The following is a 24450-nucleotide window of genomic DNA, read 5'->3' as shown; positions in this document are numbered from 1 at the left end:
TGCTGGACCGGGGAGTGGCGCTATTAGGAGGTGTGCCTTGTCCGAGTAGGTTTGTCACTGTGGGTGCGGGCTTTATTACCCTAGTCCTAACTGTCTGGAAGCCAGTCTTCTCCTGTCTGCCTTTGAACGAAGACGTAGAACTCTCAGCTCTGCCTGGACCATGCCTGCCTGGATGCTGCCATGCTCCTGCCTTGATGATAATGGACTGAATCTCTGAACCTGGAAGCCAGCCTCAATTAAATGTTATCCTTATAAGAGTTGCCTTGCTGGGTGTGGTGGTGCACGCCTTTAATCCCAGCACTTGGGAGGCAGAAGCAGGCGGATTTCTGAGTTTGAGGCCAGCCTGGTCTACAAAGTGAGTTCCAGGACAGCCAGGGCTACACAGAGAAACCCTGTCTCGGGAAAAAAAAAAAAAAAAAAAAAAAAGAGTTGCCTTGGTGGTTGGCCGGGCGGTGGTGGCGCACGCCTTTAATCCCAGCCTTTGGGAGGCAGAGGCAAGTTGATTTCTGGGTTCGAGGTCAGCCTGGTCTACAGGACAGCCAGGGCTACACAGGGAAACCCTGTCTCGAAAACACCCCTCCCCCCCAAAAAAGTTGCCTTGGTCGTGGTGTCTATTCACAGCAGTCAGACCCTAACTAAGACACTGGCATAACTTCAATGGGTTAATCCATCAGTGAGTCCCTGGGTAATCAGCTTTTACGTGAGACCTTGTTGGAGGAAATGCCACACTTGCACTGAGAGTGTGTCTGACAGTGTCCCTTACCCCGTCTCTGTCCTGTCTCTCTCCCCTTCCTTCCTGATGGCATGCCTCCCACCACGATGCTTCTGCCTCACCGCAGACCCCAAGTAATGGAGCCAGCCTGGCCATGGACTAAAATCTGTGAAGCAGCGATCCAAAATAAATCCTTTCAGGTTTTGTTTTAGATGTTTTGTCATGGAGGTGAAAACATAATATGTCTCCAGAGTGGGGATGGCCTAATGGACCCCAAATGCTGGCACATCATTCAAGGCTTCTTGATGTCGCAGTGAGCACGGAGCAGAGGCAGTACTAACTAGTAATACGTGTCTCGTTCAGTCTGGAGAAGCTCCCAGGGACAGTGACCAAGTGTGTCTGGCTAGAATGAAGAGGTCCTGTCTGGGCTGCTCTCTCCCTGGAGGCAGGAGGGACACCCTGGCAGCTCTGGAATGTGCGCATTCAGATGCTCACTTCTGGGAACCCTGTAATATACCAAATCTGTCTTACATAAGCTTGCTGGATATTGTTTTCTGAGCAAGCATAACACTGTGGCTCCCTGACGCCAAAAATGTAAGAGTCCGGCTGAGCTCAGTGAAGGCCATCTTGGTTATAACATGCCCACTGCCCACCAGGGAACACTGGCGCACTCTCAGGCTCTGGAGGACGGTGTCACTCAGCCATCTCATTTTGAAGACACACACACATCATTGCCTGGCTGGACAATCGTTTTGTTTTGTTTTGAAGGCAGGCACCTTTCAGATGACCTGGGGTCACTTTTGTCTGGCTTTGTGTGAGCCTTTTCCTCTCACCCTGGGAAATGGATTCCCGCTTCGCTGTATATGAGCCCCAAGGAAGCTGCACTTTGTGCAATCTGGTTCTGTCTGCTTCTGATTTTCCTCTCCTGGGCCCTTTGCTGGGGACAACACGGGAAGGCATCAGGTAGACCACGGTCATTGGGAAAGGTTGTCATTCGTGATTAAAAGTAACAAGGATGAAGTCAAGACGGGTGTAATGACCTCTCAGTGGCTCAGCGAGCCCTGGCTATGTTTATTATGACTTGGCTCCAACTGAACACACACCATGTGACAATCAGTCACTGAAGGCCTCTGTTATGAGCACTTAGGCTCATTTTAAAAGCACATATTTTTTTTAAATGTACACAGTGTTGATTTCACACATGTAAAATTGATGTAGGATTCAACAATTTCAAGCTGAGAACATACATAGAAAAATAAAAGTATGGAAAATAGCTTCAGATTGTTTTGTTGAGGGTGTTGGTGGTACTGCCGAGGTCTCGGCTGCGGCTGTCACTCGTGGTACGCTGCGGTGTGGCCTGCCAGCTTCTACGTGGCATCTAGAAAAGCTGGATCATGGACTCTCTGGACTTCCCAACGCCGACCCATTTGACTGAAAGCAACACAGAGCACAGACAAGAGGCTGTGAGCACGAACGCTTGGCGGAGGGCTGGGGGATGAAAGCCTCCTCATAAGCACAAGAACCCGAGTTTGATCCCAGGAGCCCAGGCTAGAATGCTAGCCTGGTGGAGTCCTGGTCATCCCAGGACTGGGGAGGTGGGACCCTGGGGGCTCACTGACAGCAAGTCCAACCCACTGGGTGAGCTCCAGGCCAATGACAAAGCCTATCTTTAAAAAAGGTAGACAAGCCGGGCATGGTGGCGCATGCCTTTAATCCCAGCACTCGGGAGGCAGAGGCAGGCGGATTTCTGAGTTCGAGGCCAGCCTGGTCTACAAAGTAAGTTCCAGGACAGCCAGGACTACACAGAGAAACCCTAGAAAGAAAGGAAGGAAGGAAGGAAGGAAGGAAGGAAGGAAGGAAGAAAGAAAGAAAGAAAGAAAGAAAGAAAGAAAGAAAGAAAGAAAGAAAGAAAGAGGTAGACAGTGTTCCTGAGGGTGTGCCCGAGGCTGACCTCTGCCTCTGTAAAGTGTACACACACTTAAAAAAATGTCACTTAACAGTGCAGCATGTGGGGTGCCAGAGAGATGGCTCAGCGGGAAGAGCTGACTGCTCTTCCTGAGGTCCTGAGTTCACTTCCCAGCAACCACATGGTGGCTCACAACCATCTGTAATGGGTTCTGACACCCTCTTCTGGTGTCTGAAGACAGCTATAATTGTACTGATATACATAAAATAAATAAATACATCTTTAAAACAAACAAAAACAATGTTGCAGTGTGTGCTTTTCATTCCTCAGCAAAGGGTCTGACTTTTCACCAAGTAGAGTGGGTTTATTATTAAATAGTCATTTTTAGATTTTTAGAATTTTATTTTATGTGTATAAGTGTTTTGCCTGCATGCATGTATGTGCACCACATACATGCCTGGTGCCCACAGAGGTCATAGGATCCCCTGGAGCTGGAGTTACAGACAGCCATGAGCTGCCACGTGGGTACTGAAAGCCAAAAAAATCCTGGTCCATACAAGAGCAACATGGCTCTACAGTGCTGAGCCACCTCCCCTGCCCCAGACAGGGAGCATTAAAACTGTACTGTGGTCCCCATAATGGGTCACCCATCCTTGGGCAGCAGAAAGAGCTCCTGCCCTGTGCTTCTCCTTGCCTGAGCCATAGGGACACACCTGGGCCTTCTCTGGACGACAGGGTACATACATACTGCCTGCCCCAGATGACACCTGTTCCTAGATCCACCTCTTCTTGTCTGTTCAATTAATGTGGTTACCACCCAGCGTTTCTTATTTCTCACTAGACCTTGTGTTGGAGTACAGGCCCTTGGGGGTATCCAGGGCTGAGGGTGTGGGGATAAGAGGAACCCACCTGCAACACCCAAGTGATTCTCCACGAAGCGTACGTAGCTCTGGGCTTGCGGGGGCAGGTCCTCCCACTTCCTGGCTCCCGTGGTGTCGGCTTTCCATCCAGGCAGTGTTTCATACTCAACCTCCACCTTCTGCAGGATCTCCTGGTTAGCTGTGGATGGGAGAGGGCAGGCTCAGCAGGGTCCGTGGACCATCCTACTTGTGGAGATGGTCGTCTTCTCACCTGGTGACTTGGCTGCTGAGGACCTGTGGCCCTGATGGTTTTTCAGCACTGGGCAGTGATCAGGGGATTGCCGTGGGGCTCAAACATTGGCTGTGCCCCTTCCAGCCAGGAAGCATGGCCAGTTGTGAGACACTGGCATCTGCTGAGTAGCTGATAGAATTGTCAATGGGGAAACTCTGAGGCTCAACTGGACATTATAAAGGATTCTAGAATCCCAAAGCCAAGGCATCCTTAAGGGTACATGACTCTTCCTGCTTGGGACACCCAACTCTGTGCTGGGACCCCATGACTCGTAGTTGGTCCCTTTCTAATGGAAGAAATGCTGGAATAGGCAGTCTTTATAGGATTCTCACTCCTCAGAGCCAGGCAGTGTTTTTCCTGGGTACTCCACATTACCACAGAGTCCAGAGCCACCAGCAAGACTCTATGACCTTGAAGGATCATCCTTTCAAAGGTCAGGGGTCAATAGGTCAACAACCCAGGCCTCAAGGATACACATGGCTCCACAAGCCAAGGGACAGGACTGAGTCTGTCTGGGTTTCCTTGGAAGTGGCAAGCAAGAGGCCGTTTGCGTGCTGCAGGAAAGGGAGTTTCTGTTGATAAGATCTGCCTCTGACCTGAGGCTGACAGGCATATTCCAGACACAAGAACCCAAATGCCAGAAAAACAGCCCTGTGTTTAAGAAAAGACAGGGCCCATAGGCACAGGAGCCAGGCCAGACCCTTTTGTGTCACTCAGGAATGAGGAGGCAGCTTTGGGGCTAAGCACCTGTTAGCAAAGGTCAGGCCCCGACTTTTATCCCCAGCACCAGAAAATAAGAAGGAATCCGTCCACAGGGCAGGTTTCCTCATCTGAAATGCATTTCCCTAGAGATTCATGGTTTTCAGGGTAGCTCATGTCTCCTGAGTCTCCAGGCTATCCATCTTCCTGGAGGCAGGCCTTTCTGAGGCTAGCGAGGGTGGCAGGGTGGACTCCCAGCCTACCTTTCAGCCCCGTCCCAATACATTTCCAAGCCACTAGAAGGCCCGAGGCTTCCCAGAGATGGGCCAGGCCTCCCCAAGAAACTGAGAGACGCAGCTGCCTACAGGTCTTAGGAGACAAGCAGTGGCCCCCAGAGTCTCAACCCCTCCCCTTTGCCTGCTGGAGGCAGAAATGCCTCTCCTAGTCACCTAGAAATTAGTGGATGTCTATTCTAATGCTCAAGATGTATTCCAACAGCGAAGAGAACTCAGGTTTGCTTCACTTCACATACCAGGGAAATAGGGAATCCTCTTCCCGTTGAGCTTGTAGGAGATGCCAACTTTAATCTCGCTCAGGACATCCAGTATGTCCAGCTTGGTCAATGCCAGCCTGTCCCCCAAACAAGAAACAGACAAAATGGAGAAATGTACCCTGTCACTGCTTATGTCTGGTTTTCACCCTCCCCCTTCTCCTGTTGTTTGCATTGAACACGGCAAAGATTAGGGGATTCCTCCAATGCAACTGCTGCACGGGCTAGAGGATTGCCTGCCTCTCGCCTGAGTCCTGAGTCTGCATTGCTGAAATCTTGGCTTTCTCTCTTGCCACCAGGTGCCTCCTCTGCCCAGTGCTCTTGCCATGTTTGCCCTGTAGCTTGGGGATTTTGGGGCCCACTGCTCGAGCACGGTACCCACTTTTTCCTCCACTTTCCCAGGATGCATCTGCTTAAGCACCACCCCAGAGCAACATGGCAGTGGCCTTTCTTGGCTTTCTTCAAAACTGCTTTGTACCAAAGTTTCTTTCCTCCCCACACTCCCCCCCTTTTTTTGCTCCCTTCTTTCCATACAGACTTCACAGGTAGATCAGGCTGGATGTGGGGTACAGGTAGATCTCATCTGTTTGTGCCTTCTCAGGCTGGATGTGGGGTACAGGTAGATCTCATCTGTCTGTGCCTTCTCAGGCTGGATGTGGGGTACAGGTAGATCTCATCTGTCTGTGCCTTCTCAGGCTGGATGTGGGGTACAGGTAGATCTCATCTGTCTGTGCCTTCTCAGGCTGGATGTGGGGTACAGGTAGATCTCATCTGTCTGTGCCTTCTCAGGCTGGATGTGGGGTACAGGTAGATCTCATCTGTCTGTGCCTTCTCAGGCTGGATGTGGGGTACAGACCCATGCTACTCTGCATCCATGACACAAGGCCTCAGCTACTTCTTCACCAGCCACATACTAATAGCTACCTAGCAGCTCTTTTCCCACCTTGGGAGGTTCTGGTTGTCTTAAAGCCACCAGAGACTTTCCAATGCTGGTGGGGGAGCCTTGGCCCTCTTACTAAGATGGAGAGGAGACAGGGAAGCCAGCATCCTATGAAGTCTCATTCTGTCCCAAAATATGGTCCTAAGCAATCAGACCTTTGCAAAGACTCTGAGGTCTACCCTGTGCTCCCTGATACTCCCGAAGGAAATTGTTCTAGTATCCCAACTGAGAGCATCTTTGCAGGCTTTCTCTCGCAGGCCCACAGGGGTGGAGGACCTGGGAAGGCCCCTGTTGTGGCTGGAGGGACGCCTTTAGGACCTTACCCAACCTTGACCCCTTCCACCTTTGTCTCCTGACTGTGGGAGCCTTTCTCACTGGGGTTCTGTATCCTCAGGAGCGTTAAGTCGGTCCCCAGTGGAACATGGGCGCTGTGAGGCTGACTTGGCCCCATACCTTTCGGAAGGCACCTGGAGCCCTGCCTGCCTGTCTGCTTTCCCAACTCCCTCTCAGAGTTCCTCCTGTGGGATGAGGGTTCTAGAAATGCCTGGTCCTTCTGGCTTAGAAACTACCACTGTGCGTTGTAGAATGTCCCCAAGCCCTGTAGACAAAACCAGTGGCCACATTTGCATGTGCATGGTAGGGAGTGAATGACTCCCAAAGATGCCTGTCTTTGAGGATGCTCTATCCTGGCTCTGGTACTTCAGATCAGGGCCTCACCTTGCACTTGGTCCCACACCCAGGCAGCTTCACACTAACTCTCACGTGACAATCACAGTGATTTTGGATTGGTCAGGACATAAGTGTGATCCTGTTCTGGGTTTGCTCCACATCTATAGCTTCCATGTCACTCCCTAGCATTGGCCTCACTTTGGGGAGGGAGCTTGGTTGGATAAAAAGACTCCACACAGATGTTGGGGCCCAGCCCCTGAGAGGAGTTCCACATGCACTATGGCATTTGGGATGGGAGAAGATTCCTGTGTGATGTAGCTTTGATGGTGCCTAGCCCTGACCCTAACCCTAACCCCGAGTATTCAGAAGGGTTGCTTACGCAGTGAAGCCATTGACCATGTGAGCGTATCGGACGATCATCAGGTCCAGCCAGCCACAGCGCCTCTTCCTGCCCGTGGTCACCCCCCACTCATGGCCACGGTTCTGCAGCAGATCTCCAATTTCCTATGTGAGGATAAAGGACCGTCTGTGCCCGCCAAGTTGGGGACTGGCCAGGACAGGTATGGCGTGTGCCTGCTTGTCTCCTATGCCCCTGGCTTCCTCTCCTCTCCATCCTCCTCCAGCTGAGGACTCACACAGGGCTTTGCTCCCCAGTATGGTTCTGAGAAGGCGGCCCTTGTCTCCAAAGCGCAGCCTGTGTGTGGAGGCACAGGCAGCCCACCTCCTCTATCCTGTTTACGAGGGGGCAAGTGAGGGTGGGGGCTTGTTCTGCAACTTGGGGTGCGGGGGCAGGATTTATCTCCCACCCTAAACACAGCCCACCTCAGGCTCTCTCAGACACTTCCTTTTCCTGGGTCAAGAGCCATGACTCATCCAAATTAGATGTCAGGGTAAGGCCAGGTAAGGAAAGCCAAGAAGAAGGTTCTGAGGTCTCAGTAGTTCAAGAAATGCTCCCAAGGCTAGAAAGGTGGGAACAAGGGCCTTGCTTTCAGCCTCTAAGTACTGAAGATTTCCCATTCCTCACACGCTTGATAAGAAAATGGAGTTGTAACCGGGCGGTGGTGGCACATGCCTTTAATCCCAGCACTTAGAAGGCAGAGGTAGGTGGATTTCTGAGTTTGAGGCCAGCCTGGTTTACAGAGTGAGTTCCAGGACAGCCAGGGCTACACAGAGAAATCCTGTCTCGAAAAGAACCAAAAAAGGAAAAAAGAAGAAGAAGAAGAAGAAGAAGAAGAAGAAGAAGAAGAAGAAGAAGAAAAGAAAAGAAAAAAAAGAAAATGGAGTTTTGAACACACACACACACACACACACACACACACACCTTTTATGAAGTGTGTTGCTGATGGTGTTGAAACAGACTGGCCTTCAAAGCCTCTAACACCTAACCTCTGAACTTGTGCTGTAAAAAAATCCACTAGGACATGGAGAATTGCTCAGTAGGGTCCCCTTCCCATACCTACAGCTCTACCTGACACAACCCCAAATATCCCACCTCACCCCAGTGCTGGAACTCACATTGATCTGCTCCGTGGGGAAGGCCCCAATGCCCACACGGGTAGTGTAGGCCTTTACCACACCGTACACATCACCTATGTTCTGGGGCGGGATGCCCAGGCCAGTGCACACACCACCCACAGTGCAGTTGGAAGAAGTCACGAAGGGGTAGGTCCCTGTAGGACAGAACGATCAGTGGACACTCATTACCCTGTGCAGATCCCAGGGCCCAAGAGGCCTTTTCAGAAAAGGGCAGCTGGAATCCCCCTATAGTGGTGGTTCTCAACCTCTAGGTTGTGACCTCTTTGGGGATCAAATGACCCTTTCTCATGGGGGTTGCCTAAGACCATTGGAAAACATACATTTACATTTCGATTGATACCAGTAGCAAAATTATGAAGTATCAAATAATGTTATGGTTGCAGTTGGCACAACACGAGGAACTGTGTTAAAAGGTCACAGCATTAGGAAGGTTGAGAACCACTGCTCTATGGGAATCACCCTGGCTACCAGTCTGGGGGCCTATCCTGGGGCAGTGGCCTAAATGGGGTGCTGTGCAAATCACATAGGAGCCTGTACTGAGGTGGCCTGGCCTCCCCAACAATCAGGGCAGTACACTGTAATGCCAAGGGCTAGCAATATGAAGTACCTGGCCTTTCAAGGCTCTCTTGACCCCCTTCTGGCATCTCGGTCCCAATTCCCTCATCTTAGTTCAGTCTTTTTCATGCTCCCTGATGTAGCTGAACTTAGGCAAACAGAACAATAGGATCCTTGTGGTGAGTGTGTGCGGACAGCACTCGGGCCTTGGGAGGTGGCCCGGTTCACTTGGCTGCTCCTTAGTTTCTTATAGTCCCCAGCAGATAGGAAAGACCGTGTTAGAGCCCCCCAGGATGGAACTGCTTGGTGGAGCACTCACCAAAATCGATGTCGAGCAAGGCCGCGTTGGCACCTTCCACCAGCACCTTCTTGGGGGGACCATGCAGAGCCTCATACATGAAGTAGACACCATCTCGAACCATGGGTCTGATCCGCTCAGCAAAGCCCTGAGAGGACCGTGCAACCACATGAGGCTGCAGAGCCCACAGGAGCAGGAGCCGGCAGCAGTACCTGCCTGGGACTTCTGGGTTCCGCCCAGGTCGGCCCCACCCCCACGTGCTTCCCCACTGCCTGGCCCAGTTTACCTTGAGCCTTTTGAGTTGACCTTCCACATCTATTTCCAGGGTGGGGAACATGGACTGGTGTTGGTGGGCCAGGTTCTTGAATCTGTGCAGGCAACCCTCACTGTGACCCTCTGAGGACCCACACTGTCCCCGACTGCTCCATTTCCCAGCCTGTCTCCCCCCACCTTTCCATGTTTTACCCCTGGGCTGTGGGAGGGTGGACAGAGTTACCTGGCAGAAAACTCGTCAAAATCCGAGAGGAGGTCACAGATGCGGAGGCCTGTCCGGGCAGCTTTGGAGGAGTAAGTTGGTCCGATTCCCTTCTTGGTGGTGCCGATACTGAAAGATGCGAAGTGGGTACTGCTGAGGAGCCCGGCCGATCCCACCCCAGCTTCTGGCAGACCCACAGTCTATTCCAGGAATCAAGGCCAGAAGGTGAGAAGGAGGCGGCCCAACAGCAGCAGCGGGGACGTGTGGACAGCTCAAGCACATAGCAGCAGGATGCCAAGTGGGTGGGGAAGAGAGTCCTGGGTTCCCCGCATCAGGGCTTCCCCTGTCTGCTTCTAAATGCTGGCCTTAGTGCCTTGGTAGCAGAGACACTGTGGCAGTGTTGATTCTACATACCTCAGGTCTGCCCCAGGGATGCCAAGTCAATCAAGTGCTCACTGTCGCCACCTGTGTCACGTGAGAGTGTGCATATATGTGACTGCATGTGCACCGTGTGACTCATGTACCCATACAAGTGCAAGCACACACGAGTGCTCATGAATGTGAACCTTTGTGTACATGCATGTGTGCAGGCACCTGTGTGCCGTGTGCACATACAAACACACACTCTTGCTCATATGCAGAGTTGTGTAAGCAATGTGTCTTGACATGTATGTGAGCACTGTGCACCTGTGCAGAGGCAGTGTGTGTGTGTGTGTGTGTGTGTGTGTGTGTGTGTGTGGCCTTGACAGCTTCCCACCTGCATCCCTGGCACATTTGGAATTCTAACTAACATTTCTGAGTGGACAAAAGACCAAGCGTCACTTGGGCAGGAGCAGGAATAGGGTGCTGCAGGCTGCAGTGGCTGTTGGTCAAGCGGGGGCAGTCAGGCCTGCTCAGTGTTTGTTGTGCTCCCCTATGGGATGTGCACGTGCTCAGGATGGTGCAGCTGTGGCAGGCAACAGCAGTGGCAGCCGACAGAGTCAGGGTGTGACCCCCAAGGCTGGACTACCCTGTTGTTCATACAGGTTTTATTCTCACAGGACCCCTAAGTTGATGGATGACAAGGCCCCCTCTCCTGTTCAGACAGGACCTGCACCCAGGCCACCAGAATGTGGAACTGGAAGTCCCCAGGAAGAGGAAGAACGGTGGCAAGAGGAACTTACTTCTTCCCCTCTTGTGCTTGACGTTGTACTTCCTGCAGCCCGTCCACTGCCTGGTGGAAGTCGAACACTGTTGCCGGCAGCCAGCACGGGGGCAGGAGAGAAGCAGAGGATTGTGAGGGACTTCATTTTCTGAATTGTGTCAGGAGAATGGGTCAGCAGAAGGGTGCCTGGCTAGGAGCAGAACCTGGGTCCCAGAGTCCCAGGCTCCACAAAGGGGTAACCAAGTATGACCCCAGCTTTGACTTAGCTTCTACCCTGAGGCTCATTAAAAAGAGTAAGGCTCAGAAGCCTATGGGTCTCCCGAGCTCTGCACTATGGAAGAAGCAAGAAGGGGCCAACCCCAGGGCCCCATGGGAAGCTTACCAAGGTGAGCGCGGTCAGAGATGATGAGCCGCTTCTCCCAGTCCTTCAGCCCTGCAGGGGTGTGGCAGAGAAGACAGCACACTGTGTGCACTCTTGGGTGATGAGGGTCCTCTCCCTCAGTACTGTTGGCTTCACAGTGTGTGCCAGGTTCCGAAGGAGCACACACACTGTACAGCAGCCACAGCCCTGTCCTGGCACTTGTGCCTACTGAGCTCCCGGGACTCCAACCCAAGAGACACCATACCCATACTAAAGCTCCTCTTGCTTCAGCCTCTTCCTGGATGTCCTGCACCTTGAAAATGTAGGGGCCTGTGATGCTATAGGCAGAGCCTGAAGCAGCAGTTTTAGAGATGCTGGGCTGCCCAGCTTCTGCTCCTTAGTGAGGGCTCTGCTGTCTGCTCTGCAGAGCTGGCACACAGTGAGTGGGCCTGTGAGTGGGGCAAGGTCACAGATGGCCTACCTTTCTTCTCGTTCTTCTCTGCCTCTTCAAACAAGCCCGGCAAGTGGATGACCACGCCATTGCCTGCAACACAGGGCATGGAATCATGACTATTTACATTTCAAATGGTATGGGCAAACAACTCAAGGGGCCGGCCCCGGCTGATGGATGTGGTCACTCGATTGCATGCAGCAGCACAGTTACACTCGGAGACACTGGGCTCAGACACCAAAGTTATGACCCCTACAGCCCACTTAGGTGAGGTCTCAAGCTGCCACACTCAGGAAGACAGAGTAGATGACCAGCTTCTGGACCTATCAGCTAGATAGAGAGCTTCGATCAGCTTCTGGACCTTGGGGGAAGCGGAGGATGGGCAGGTGGGCTGGTGTTTAGGGCTCCATAGTGTTGGTTGGGGAATGGAAAGTTCTGTAGACAGTGGTGTGGTGCCCCATGAGTCTCAATCCTGTGTGTTCACCCAAAGGGGCTGAGCACTGAGCCTGCCCCAGATGGCGATAGCAACTTTTTATAACTGACACATCTTAGAGGGTAGTGAGGCCTCTGGAAGGTTAGGGGATGAATAGCTGTGAATGTCACGTGCTGGGATATTTCTTAGTGCCTCAGGAAGTGAGCTGTCAGGACTGGAGGACCCTAAAACGCAGACAGATGGGGTGTCTGGGGAAGCTGTACATTCAGCCCCAGCTGGTGTGAGGCAAAGGCAGTTACGGAGGCCTCCTTCTTAGCTTTTGTCTTGACACAGCCTAGGTGATCCAGGAAGCAGGAACCTCAGCTGAAGAACTCCCTTGATCAGATTGATGTGAGAGGCCCTAGCTCACTGTGGGTGATGCCACTCCTAGGCAGGGTCCTGGGCTGTAAAAGAAAGTTAGCCGAGGCCGGGCATGGTGGAGCATGCCCTCGATCACAGCAGTCTAGAGGAAGAAACACAACAGATCTCTATGACTTAAGGCTAGCCTGGTCTACATAGCAAGACCCAAACAAGGAATGAGGAGGAAAGAATAAACAGCTAGATAGGTAGGTAGGTAGATAGATAGATAGATAGATAGATAGATAGATAGATAGATAGATAGATAGATAGACTGACAGACAGAGCTGGGTATGAATGATCCAGAGTGAGAGCCCATAAGCAGAATTCTCTTTGGTTTTTGTTTCAGATCCTATTTAAGTTCCTGCCTTGGCTTCCCTCAACAATGAACTGTGACCTGGAAATGTAAGCCAAATAAACTCTCTCCTCCCCAAGTTGTTTTTAGTCGGAGTGCTTCAGCAACAGAAAGCAAATAGGAACAGAGGCTGTCTTCCATGTGGTGACCTGGTGACCACTGAAGACTAGAGAGGAGGGACTGAGCTTTAACACAGCCAGGGTCCCAAACCCGCAAGCCGCCTGCTCCAGGTCGACCTAGCAGGAAGCCCTCCTTCTAGCTAACACGTACAGAACCCAGTTGCCCCAGTCCCCTGTTCCTGCAGCTCCCACTCCTGCATGCCTCCAGGGCTTAGCCTTCTCTGCCCAGCACACCAGACTGCATCCTGGTCTAAGTGGCTATGATGCTTGTCTCAGAACAGAGGCTTAAAGCCCACTGTAAGCATGATGTGTAGGCCCTCAGCACTTGGGAGGCTAAGGCAGGAGGATCATGTGTTTGGAGCCAGTCTGGGTTCTCAAATTCTCAAATCAACCCACTTCTCAGTGTGAGGATAAGCCAAGGCTAGACTTGGCTTTGGATCAGGTTCCGGTCTGGCCTGGGCTACAGGAGACCCCACCTTAAAAGCAAAGCAACACAAATCTAAACTACCACCTCAGTGACAAGGGCAGATCAGTCGACACAGGGGACTTCTGAGTGAGCAGAACATTCTGGAATCAACTGTGTTGCCTCACCTTTACAGTGGGTAATTTAAAATATTTTATTTTATTGTATTGCATTTTATGTGTGTGGGTGTTATGCTTGCATATGGCTGAGCATGTCTGGTGCCCGTGGAGGCCAGAAGAGGGTGTCAGATAACCTGGAACTTAAGTTATCAACTCTTGTGAGCTGCCACACGTGTGCTGGGAATTGGAAAAGCAGCTGGCGTTCTTAACCACTGAGCTCCTTTTCCACCCCCCCACCCCCGACAATGGGTGAATTTCATAATGTGTAAATTATGGTTCAATGAAGCAGTTCCATAAGAATAGGAACCACGGAAAAATGTGGACCCTAAAGGTTCCCAGAACCCTACAAGGACCCTGGAGGCTATCCTTTATCATGGAAAACCAAATACAGGATCTTCAAAGTAATCCCACACACTCGATACGCAGGCTGAGAGGGGCGAGGGGGGCCTGCTGAAGTCACATGGCTCGCCAGTATAGGGTCTGGACTGAGGAGACCCAATTAAGTAGAGATCACCGTTGCTCTCAGGAGGAGTCCTACGCTAGCCTCGTGGGGTTGGCCATGGCATAGGTTTGGCAGAGGGAGGTGGAACACCAGTCCAGATCAGAGTGACTCAGAGATTACACAAGCCACCGTGAACATAAAAGGTCACCCAAATGCCACAGCATCTTGAAATAACCCCGCAGCAGAGAGGCGAGGAGTGTCGCAAGCTGAGGCTGGTGCTCCTGCCGAGTGGCTGCTCTGAGCGGGCGGGCACCCTTTGGATGAGCACGGCACCTCTGTTCTTGAGCGAGCTTCCAGACAGTTGCCAGTCACTCTCCTGTTGTCAGCTCCAAGCCATCATCCCCAGGGTTGAGCGGCACATGATCTGGGTCACGTGCATCGTCACTGTGATGTTCCACCAGGGAAGGTTCTGGATGAGTAGAAGCAGGTTGTTTCCTGCAGGCTTCCCAAAGATGGGCAGCACCCCATTCTGCCACTCTACTGAGCACACACGAGGGCAAGCCACCTCGGTAGCTGGGGCTCCTCATTGTGGAAGGTGATTGTCACCACCATCCTGGCTCTGGTCTGGGAGGGCTAGAGACAGCGTGTATTTGAGAGGAGGGGCTCTGTGGAGTCTGAGCTCTACCCACCCCAGCCCCTACCTTGCAGATTTCCTTCCTCTGCTCCTACACAATGGGCCAGACCTGTGCTATCTGCTGGCTTCTGGACAGGCAGTACCTTGCCTTTGCTTCCTGACTGAGATGTGGGGGTCAGATAAGCCACAAGTATATCAGCCGGAGCTAGAAGAATGAGGACAAGAGGGGCCGGGGTGAGCTGGACAGGAGGGGGGTTCTTCTTCAACAACCAGAGAGACCAGGGTAGGGAAGCCTTGTCAGGCATCTGGAACAGCTGTCCAAGGGAGAGATGGCTATAACAGCCCAGGCAGCATCAGGAAAGCACAGCTATAAATGTGCCCAGGCTGTCCCCAGGCCCACGTGCTCCGAAGGCACACTATTACATACTCATCTCCACACATACAAACAGATCCATACGCATGAACTTGAGCACACACACACACACACACACAGAGACAGAGAGAGACAGAGAGCTCTGTGTGCTAGACAGAGCTCCCTCTATCCTCCAACTCCTGCCGAGACTGGGCTCAGGGACACTTTCTGGCTGGGGGCTCCAGGGGAGCACATAAGGCAGGCCCAGCCTTGGGGTTTGTACAGTGAAACTCCCCACCCTCTCCACACACACTGGCATCCTGGTTCAGGAAGTCAGGCTGGGGCTGCAGGGGCACTCACCAATGAATGACACGGCCTTGGTGTTGATGATGCCGCTGGGTAGCAGGTGAAAGTCATACTCCTTGCCGTCCACCACTACTGTGTGCCCCGCATTGTTGCCGCCCTAGAAACAGAGACGGGAATGAGCTGTTGGTACCCGAGTGTTGAAGACTATCCCACAGGGGCCTGCCTTATACTCTAGCCTCACTTCAAAGCCAGCTCTCTCCTGACATGGTGCTTAATCTAGGTCAATGGTCAGGGCCTTGGGCTGAGTTAGTGTCTGATGCTGGGATGGCCAGATGGAGGTGCCCCTGCCCAGCCTGGTCTCAGGGCTGACTGCAGCCCTGGCAGGTGGACCGTGCTGAGCCCCTCTCTCCTCCAGGAAGGAATGAGGAACCATTCCCATGGAAAGCGCAGACTCAGACCCCACAGCCCAGCTTGCACGCCCCCCTGGCCCCCGTCCTCACCAGGCCCTGCCCTGGGTAAAAATGAAAGGACCAGGCGACCCCTAGGTCTGCCTGCCCTAGGGAGGCTGCTGCTTTTGGGCATTCAGGCTGACTGTGGATAGTGCATCTGGGATAGGGCTTTCAGGGTGGGGAGAGGGCCCACACCGGGGACAGGCTTCGGGCTCCAGCATCCTTCCGCCATTAGCCAGTCACCTGACCACAAGTACACAGCTCCATACCCTGGACACCGTGTCCCCGGGCTCCCAGAGCCTCATGGTGGTGAGTCACTAAAGCTCTCTTGCCTTATCCTGTCACCCACAGGAGGTTGGGGAGCCTCCTTAGCAGATCTCTGCCCAGCAGGAACTTGTAGTCTGGGTGTGCTGGTGTGTGTGTGTGTGTGTGTGTGTGTGTGTGTGTGTTGGGGAGCAAGGCACAAGGGCCTTCTAGAACAATGGTTCTCAACCTTCCTAAAGCTGTGACCCTTTAATACAGTTCCTTATGTTGTGGTGACCCCCAACCATAAAATTATTTTGTTGCTGCTTCATAAGTATATTTTTCTACTATTATGAATCATAATGTAAATGTCTGATATGCAGGGCATCTGATACGTGACCCCCAAAGGGATCAACCCACACGTTGAGAGTTATGGCCTGCAGTACCAAATCCCACCTGCAGACGGCGCTATGCTTCCCCTAACTCTACAGGGGCGATCAGCTGTGCTCACTGCAGCTCAGGGACCTTCAGCTCCAGCTCCCCTCCCTGTCTCGCCCCAGAAGACACAGGCCAGGCACAGGGCACTTTTGTTTACCTTGCTGATCCCACACCACTTGCCTACTAAAGTAGGACCCTCAGTGAAGGTTCACCTCCCTGCATGACACCCCTAAGCACCAGGATACGGAGGATCACGTCTACCAGCTCCTGCTGAGGTAGGCAGCAGACGATACGGATGGGATGCTGAAAGCCTGGGTAAAGGGCTCTCCCTCCAAGGACTTCACTTTCCAAGAGTTTTAAGAATAGGCCCCAGACCTGTATGCCTATGCTTCCTGTTCCTTGCCTGCCCTCTGTGGGGCTTATTACCATGTAGTTGACAGAGATGGGTCAGCTAGAGGCCAACTTCGTGGCGTGGACCCCAGACAACCAACTATTAGAGAAGGCATGCTATGCAGTCTGTCCCGATGCCTCGGAAACAATTCTGCCGGAGCTGTTGGCTGTGTGAAGGGTGGGGACTGTCTGGGAGGCTCCCCAGCTTCACAAGACTTGCAGGGGCCTCTTGATTCTTGGGGTGGCTCCAGGCACATGAGGTTACCTCCTTGGGGAACCTGGAGGTAGCAGGCAGTCTGTCCTTACAGCCTCTGTGACCCTGGGCTGCCCATGGAGCAGGAGAAATGACACAGAGCAGAACAGGTGCCATGCTGGAAGGGAAACTGCCTAAGAAGAGGCCCAGAGGGACCAGTGGGAAGAAGAGAGTGTTTGTGGGCGGGGCATGAAGGAAGTGGGAACTGAGGGAGCCTCCTCCAGCTCTGGCTTTGAACTTGCCATCAGTTAGGCACAGCAGATGCCTGTGTCCTGCCCCTAGGCTTGTAAAGTCACACCATCAGCATGGGACCGTGGCAAGACTGGGGTTCCAAGACTGTATCCATGCTTGGCTTTGCCACAGCAGGTGCAGAATTATTGCCGCCACTGCCGCCTTTCAACTCCCCAAATATGTGAACACTCACAGTCATGTTTCCTGCCTGAGGCAGTCAAGATGGTCTCCGAGAACAGACCCTAGAGGGAGGAGCTCTGCTTGGGCTGGCCAGCCTCCAGGGACAGCAAGGTGCCAACCTGTCTTCCACTGTGTGGCTAGGTCCAGGGAATCCGCACACCCCAGGAGGGATGCTCTTTCCCACCTTCTCTTTGAGTGCCCAGGGCCACGTCAGCTGGCTTGGGGACACAGACAGCAAGCACCCGCCTGTCTGTGTTGGGGGTAAACATAGGTGCCTAGGAACAGGCTTGAGTACCATGGGCCAGCAGATATCAGATGACCTCAGTGCCAGAGCCCACTGCAATGCCCAGGCATCCGGCACAGGCCATTGCTAAGGCATACGTCATCCCAGGACACTGGGCTTCCAGCAACCCTGTGGGGCCTCAGGGTCACAGTCTCCCTCTTCCCATTGAGATCTTAGACTGACCAGAAGCACAGGGAAGTTGCTGGAGATGGAAGCTGGAGTCCCCCACTCCACGCCGAGACACACACACACACACACACACACACACACACACACACACACACACACCATTTCTTTGACTTTACTAACCCAGGCCAGACATTCAATTGGATCTGGGCATGATGAAAGTCACCAACCTCTGTAAAGGATTGCGGGACATTTAGACCTGCCCAGTATAGCTGATGTGACTCCCATGCAAGAGGTTGGGTGAGGAGGGGCAGACGTCAGCTCTGTTTCTTTCTGAGGCTCATTAACTCCCTAAGTGGGTAGGTTCCTGAGGGCCCCACGGAGCTCTACACAGGTGGGGAAACACCCCCTATGCCACTGCCAGCTCTGATGGAAACATGTGCCAGCCTCGGGCTGCTCTAGGGCATCGTAGAATTGTCAGGGATAGCCCAAAGACCCATGGCAGCCCTGCCCCACTGTGGGAGCCTTCTGTTAGCATGACCATGGGTTGCAGAACACTAAGGAGGACCTGTGATATCAGAGCTAAGGACTTGCTCAGGCTCCCCTTCCTGGGGGTCCACCAGAAGAAGACAAGCTGCAGGTCCTATGTTTGCAGACGGACACCAGGCACCTGGGCACAGCCTTCAGAGCCCATCAGCAAGGGCAGCTGCTCTTCACTTACAGCGTGAATGGCGTGGAGTAGTACCCTTGGTGTGGTCACCCCAAGGCACACCAAGACCAAGTAAAGGGAACGGCTACATGGACAGCTCAAACCACATACCTCAAGATATCTGTACCACAGGGGTTCACGGCAGGGCCCAGGGTCAGGGGCATCCAGGAGCCTGTTGGGCACGGCAGCGCCACTTGGTACATCCAGCCTCCTCCCAGGGTTCTCACCACAGCACAACTCTGAGGACTTTGTGTGCACCGAAGTCCCCCTAGCACTCTTCGGTAGCCTGGCTGGTCACCCAGAGCCCTCAGGCCCTGGTGTCCAGAAGTTTAAGACAAGAGACTTTTGTCTTTGGAAAACAAAGCGGGGCCAGAAGCAAACCAGACCCTGTTTCAGATCAACTTGGTCCCAACCTCTGCTTTGCCCTGTAGTCATGACCCATAGCTTCCGTGTGAGGCAGGGAAGGGCTCTGGTGCAGGCCCTGTAGGGACACTCTCTGCCTGGGCTGCATATGCAGTGGTTGTGGACATGCACTGCAGAAACCAACACCCCTCCCTCCCTCTGCCTATCCACGCCTAACACGCAGCTGCAGAGACCACCTGTCCCCACAGCCCCGAGATCCCACCCACAGGCTACAATGCTTTTCCTACAGTCACCCCACCTTGTGGCCATCTGGACACAGCTCCTTCTGACTACCCAGGGCCCCGTCAGTGCAAAGATCCTAAGCTAAGCAGAGGACCTCAGGGCTGGACGGAACCAACTAGTGTCCTGGTATCTCCTTTCAGGACAGCCCCAGGGCCCTGCTGGGCAGAGACCTGGAATAGACCCCCCTACCCCGCCTAGTTAGGCTCTTCCATCCAGGAAGCCTGTGTGTGGATGCAGGGCACCCACAGCACATGCCTGGGGCCTTCCTAACCCTCTCCCTATCTTTGTCCTTTAGACCTTCATTCCCCTTTAGACCTTCATTCCCCTCCAGGTCCCTGGACAGGGTGCTGTGGCATTTGCCTTCCACCAGGGGGTGCTCTGGGCCTCTGTCTTTTAGTCTACCTCCTTCCTAGTCTGGCCTGATTATCTGTAGTTTCCTGGTAGGGTACAAAGAGGTGACTGAGATAGCCAGGAGGTCCCTGGGTAATTAGGACCTCTGCCTCTTCACAGACAGCAGGGAAGGACTCTGTGTGAGTGACATGTGTGTTGATGTGCTGTGCACACAAGGGGCAAGCTAAGGAACAAGCATTTAGCTTCCAGGGCTCCTGCACCTCTGCTCTGGTTCACCCCAGCTCCTACAGCATCTGCAGAGGTTTCTGCTCACCACAGCATTACCACTGGACATCTCTCCTCTGTACGCTATGCTGTCCCTCAGGCCTTGGGCGGAACGTCTCGTGTGCTTGCAGGACTGAGCCTAGTTACTAACATGTCACAAGCTCCACTGTCCAGTCACTGTCCCGCTCGCGTCCATGCTCACAGACATACAACTCACTTGCTTCTTTCCTTGTAGGGAGAAACAGGTCTGGGCGGGAATAAGCTCCTTCCCAAGGTGATGTGTGGCTATGTGACCCTGGGAGTCCTCTCCTGGAGACACTGCTTGGCCATCAAAGCCATCAACAAGAGCGGGCACAGGGAGACCTGGTTCTAGAATCAAACCCAGGCATTCCCAGCACAAGGTTGTGGCTCCTCTCACCCACCAGAGCCCCCTGGAGCAGCCTGGGGTCCAAGGCCACACGTTTTCCGTTATGTTCCCTTGGGGAAAGTGCCAGAGCGCCTGCAGACTGCACGGCGGGTCCCGACATGGAACCTCAGCTCTAAGTGTGCCACTCTACTAGCAAAGCCTTGTGGTCACAGCTCTGGGTATCTACTACTGCCTGGGGCCAGCCCTTCCACAAGGCCTCAGCTCCACAGCAGCCCCAGACATGGGGGAATAGTACATGGGCTCACGGTAGAAACCAAAAAGCCCCCATAGCAGCCTAGTACTGCGCGTGACCAGATAACAATACCCTAGCACCCTGAGGATTCTGACCCTGCAACCACTTGGAAGGAGAGTCTTAAATCCCACCAGGCCTGTGTGGCAGCCTGGCAGTGCCAGGCAGGCTACTGCAAACGTCAGAGAAAGATTACTGTGGGCATAGAAGGGAGAGCCCAGACTAGCAATGGAATGCATGATAGTGGCCAGCACACCCTCTAGGTAACAGGTACGTCAGACCCGTCTGAGGGAACAGCTGGACACAGCTGGACAGTCGGGTGGCCGAGGAGGAAACATGGAGGACACAGAAAGTGGAAGCCTGAGCAGAGGGGCCTGGGACTCCAAGGGAGAGGAAGAGAGACCTAATCCCTCAGTACGAGAGGCGAGTGATGGCCTTGAACTGCAGTGTACCCAGAGCGGGAGGTCAGGAAGGCTTCCCTGGAGGTGAGTGAGGGGTGGAGTTAGTGGAGGAACCGGAGAGGAAGACAAAGCAGCCCCCAGCAGCCTCAGAGATGCAGGGTGGAGGAAGGCTGACTATGGGTCAGGAGGGGTGGGGCATGGATCAAATCAGAGCAGGGACACGGGGAGAAAGGAGAATGCAGGCAGGACTCAAGGCCAGAGATGCTGGCTGGGGGTGCTCCTGGGGGTTCAGCATTGCATTCTGACCCATGCACCCCCTATTAATCAAGGCAGCAAAACAAGAAATGAGGATAGCTGCCAGGGCTGGACAGAGTCAGAGCCCAGGGTAGTGGAGACCAGCAACAAGTGTCCGTGGACACGGAGAAGTGTGGAAGCCAGACCTGGAGGATAGCCCCATTGGCACGAAGGGTTAGGTGGTAGGACGGCTCACTCTCCAGAAGCCCAAGGGACGGGTAGCCTAGCTGGCTATACAGCCTTTTTAGGTAGCCAACTTACTATTGGGGGGACATGACTTGCATTCTTGTGTTTGCCAGCCCTTTGGCATGGCTTCGGGCTTGGCCTCTGGAGCCTTCACTTGGTTCATGCACCCATTCAAAGCCAGAGGCAACTTACATAGCCCCACCCCGCTAGCCTCTGATCACACAGGGCTGGCCATAGGCACATAAGATCAGGGGAGATTTGGGAGGCCAGGGGCAAGCAAAGAAGTCCCCGCCAAGGGGAGGGACAAGTGCAGGACACCAGAGTCACCAAGTACTTGCAATGACCAAGGGGCTGGGCACCCAGGGGAAAGGGCTGGAGGTGACTTCCAGAGGGCCTGCGTGGTACCCCGATGGAAGGCTGACTCTTTTGCCTTGTCCATAAGTGGAGGGAAGAGAGTAGGCCTGTGCCATCATGGTGGCTCCTGATAAAGGCTGTAAGGGACTCGAAGGAACAGTTAGTTTGGTTCTTCAACTTTTCTGAGCCTCAGTTTCCCAACCTGTAGAGGAGCTCTGTGGGAGGCTCCTGACCTGCTAGTTCAGTAGAGACTGGAAGGGAAACCTGTCTCTACTCTCAGATCCTTCAGGGGAACCCCTGTTTGGATCTGCTGAGGAGGGAGAGATAGCTCCTCTGAGTGGGTGACTGAGTTCCTGCGCTGATCTTTGAAGGTCCTGACAAGTAATGGGGGATCTGGACCTGTCATGGTGACTTGGGCATAGAGCAGGGATAGCCCATCTTCACCCAGAACTGTGTCCACAGAAGGAGATGGAGCCTAGGACCATCGAGGTTCACCCCTGACAGTGCTGACCAAACCCAGCAAGTTGTATGGAAAGACTGTAGGTGCCACAGAAGCAAACGGCCCTGAGGAAGGGAGGGGGCTTTGGTGCTGGGTCACTGGAGAGCCGGACTCCAGACCACTGGGAGTGAATCCCAGTGGCACACACATAGCTGGACAAAGCATGCAAGATGTAGGGCTTAGGAGGCCCAAGGTCTGTCCTTAGAACCCAGAGACTTCAAGGGAGAGGGGTGAACAGGGCCACCTCCTCATTCTTAAGAGGGTTTCCTGAAATCCTCATCTCCAGCTTGGCAGATATGGCCCAGAGAACCAAGCTATGACTCCTGAGCCCTCCTGGGAGTCCTCAGGAACTCAGCAAGAAAAGCCACAGATCCAGGGAGAGAGAGCTCCAGCAGGTGTCCCCACCTTCATTTGGGTCAGCAGCCCTAAGTGTGGCTCCACACCCAGTATGACGGAGTATCTTCCCTGAAACCAAGCCCTCCGTGCCGAGGATGGCACCGCAGAGGCAGTGTGGTTGTCAGCCACAGCACAGTACCACAGAGACCTAAGGAGATCAGGCAGCTAGCCCCAGGAGAGTACCCACCAGAGTCACTCAGAACAAATGTGGGTGCTCAGAGCACTTTGCAGCTGCTCAAGAGCACAAAGACTGTCTCTGGCCTTCTCTGAACACTACCAGCCACCGGGTCACCCTGCCCTGGAAATCTGTGGCTCCTCCTTTCTCCATGTCAGCCAGGACCCCTTTGAACTCTGCTTCAGGCTCCTGACCCTGCCTTCCTCTGGGTTAGACCCCTATCTTCATCCTGTCTCTGCCTGGCTGACTCGCCGGGACACCCCCTTCTCAGAAAGCAGCGCTCACCCTTTGCTGCATCTTAGGGTACCTCGACCCACCCCACTGGGGCTCTCCCCACTGGAGGGCCCACCGTCACCGCCCTGGAACGTCCTACCCCTGAGGATCCCATGTCCTCAATTCAGCAATTTATATTTTTAGCTCGGGCTCCTGCCATTGCCCTGGGGAGGAGGTGGGTGGGTGGTGGGAGGCCAAGAGCTTTGTGTGAGAGGGTGTGTGTGGGGAGGCGGACTTAGGCAGTGGGAAAGGTACTCCTGGAAGGGAGGAATCCAAAAGGCTGTGACCCACTCAGGGCACAGGAGGAAGGGGTTCGTCCGATCCTGGGGAAGGGGAGAGGCTCGCTGGGCAGGTTAGGGAGGGACTCGGCGCCTGGCCCGCACCTGGCAGCGACTGACGATGTCGGCGTCCGTGGCCAGCAGGTCCACCACCTTGCCTTTGCCCTCGTCCCCCCACTGCGCGCCCAGCACCACGGTCACGCGGGAGCCTGTCGCCGCCGCCTCCTGCTGCAGCCGCCCCCTCTTGACTCCGCCTGTGCCGGGAGGCCGGTCGTTGGAGGCTCGGGTCCCGGACATGCTGGCTGGCTTAGCTCCTCCGCTGCTCTGGGCCAAGCGAGAGCCCGCCGCCGCCAGAGCTCTCGCTCCATTAAATGCGGACGCCTAGAGAGGGGGGCGGGCCGGGGGCGGGTCCTGCGCACGCGGTGACGCACCTCGGTGACCTGCGGCCACAGCTCCCTGTCCCTGCCGCTGTCGCTGCAGATGGCGCGCACTTAGAGTGCTAGACGCCCCGACACGACTTGGGCAAGCAGATGACTCAGAGCACCCGAGGACGTGAGAGGTGCCAGTGCTGCACGACCCGGACTCTACCCCCTCCCCCCGCCCACTGGCCTGCTAGGACTAGGGTTTGGGGTTGCACAAACAGCGGAGGTGGCTGCTTTTTACGGGGCAAGAGAGTGGATCACAAGAGCCGAACCACAAATGTTTCTTTGCCGTTCATCTGGAGGATCTGTCTGCGGGATCACCTGTTTTCCCGTTATGAACCTCGAGTCCAGGACGAGGAACCGCTCTCCTGAGGGCCGCCCAGAAAGTCACTTTAACTAAGGACGATCTCTCTCCACCAGGCCACATAGTCACCCCTGCTGGCCCAGGACATGCAGCTCTTGGGTGGCTGTAGCTAGCTACTAGTCCCCAGCGCCAAGTGTAAGATGAAGTACCCCCAACCGCTCGGGGTCAGAGCAACTTGAGGGACACAAGAGTAGAGCAGGATTCAACTTTCCAAGAGACCCTGGGGTCAATGGCTTCTGCCACTCCCGGCTCCCATCTGGATACACTGCTTCGCCTGCTCATACTCACTCCTGAGTGGTAGATGAAGCAGGTCAGCGCAGGCTGGAAACAGGGACAAGGAAGGTCCGGGGGCTGGGAGGCATGTGTGGCATGCTTCCCCACCCCTCTGGGGGATGTCCTTCCAGGGTGTGCTGACTGACCCCTGGGAGAGGTTCACAGAGCAGTCAGGCTCCTTGTTGTCCTGGGGGCAGTTCGCAGGCCTGTCACAAGACCAGTGAGACTGGACACACCCTGGGGGGGGGCT

At 54.1% G+C, this 24450-nt stretch overlaps 1 protein-coding gene across 1 annotated transcript; it reads right to left on the bottom strand.

Moving 5' to 3' along the window:
* Positions 1–1748: 1748 nt before the first annotated feature.
* Adssl1 (adenylosuccinate synthase like 1) lies at positions 1749–23510 on the bottom strand. The gene is made up of 13 exons (XM_021201852.1): positions 23247–23510; positions 15122–15224; positions 11479–11541; positions 11019–11069; positions 10656–10722; positions 9514–9621; positions 9304–9385; positions 9039–9165; positions 8144–8298; positions 7008–7132; positions 5002–5099; positions 3528–3677; positions 1749–2143 (listed from the first exon to the last, which is right to left on the bottom strand). Exons 1-13 carry the CDS (start codon positions 23436–23438, stop codon positions 2091–2093), a joined length of 1374 nt encoding a protein of 457 aa, XP_021057511.1. The 5' UTR covers positions 23439–23510; the 3' UTR covers positions 1749–2090.
* Positions 23511–24450: the final 940 nt, after the last annotated feature.

The sequence above is a fragment of the Mus pahari genome, chromosome 7, assembly GCF_900095145.1.
Source record: "Mus pahari chromosome 7, PAHARI_EIJ_v1.1, whole genome shotgun sequence".
NCBI lineage: Eukaryota > Metazoa > Chordata > Mammalia > Rodentia > Muridae > Mus > Mus pahari.
Note: the sequence above shows the minus strand (reverse complement) of the source record. Positions and strands in the feature narration are given on the sequence as shown.

Excerpts from the sequence above, each read along its gene's own strand:
- Adssl1 (XM_021201852.1), bottom strand. The coding sequence starts at position 23,438 with ATGTCCGGGACCCGAGCCTCCAACGACCGGCCTCCCGGCACAGGCGGA. Across the intron at positions 9,166-9,303 it reads GTCAACTCAAAAGGCTCAAG|GGCTTTGCTGAGCGGATCAG; the intron begins GTAAACTGGGCC and ends CGGTCCTCTCAG. Across the intron at positions 7,133-8,143 it reads TCCCCACGGAGCAGATCAAT|GAAATTGGAGATCTGCTGCA; the intron begins GTGAGTTCCAGC and ends ATCCTCACATAG.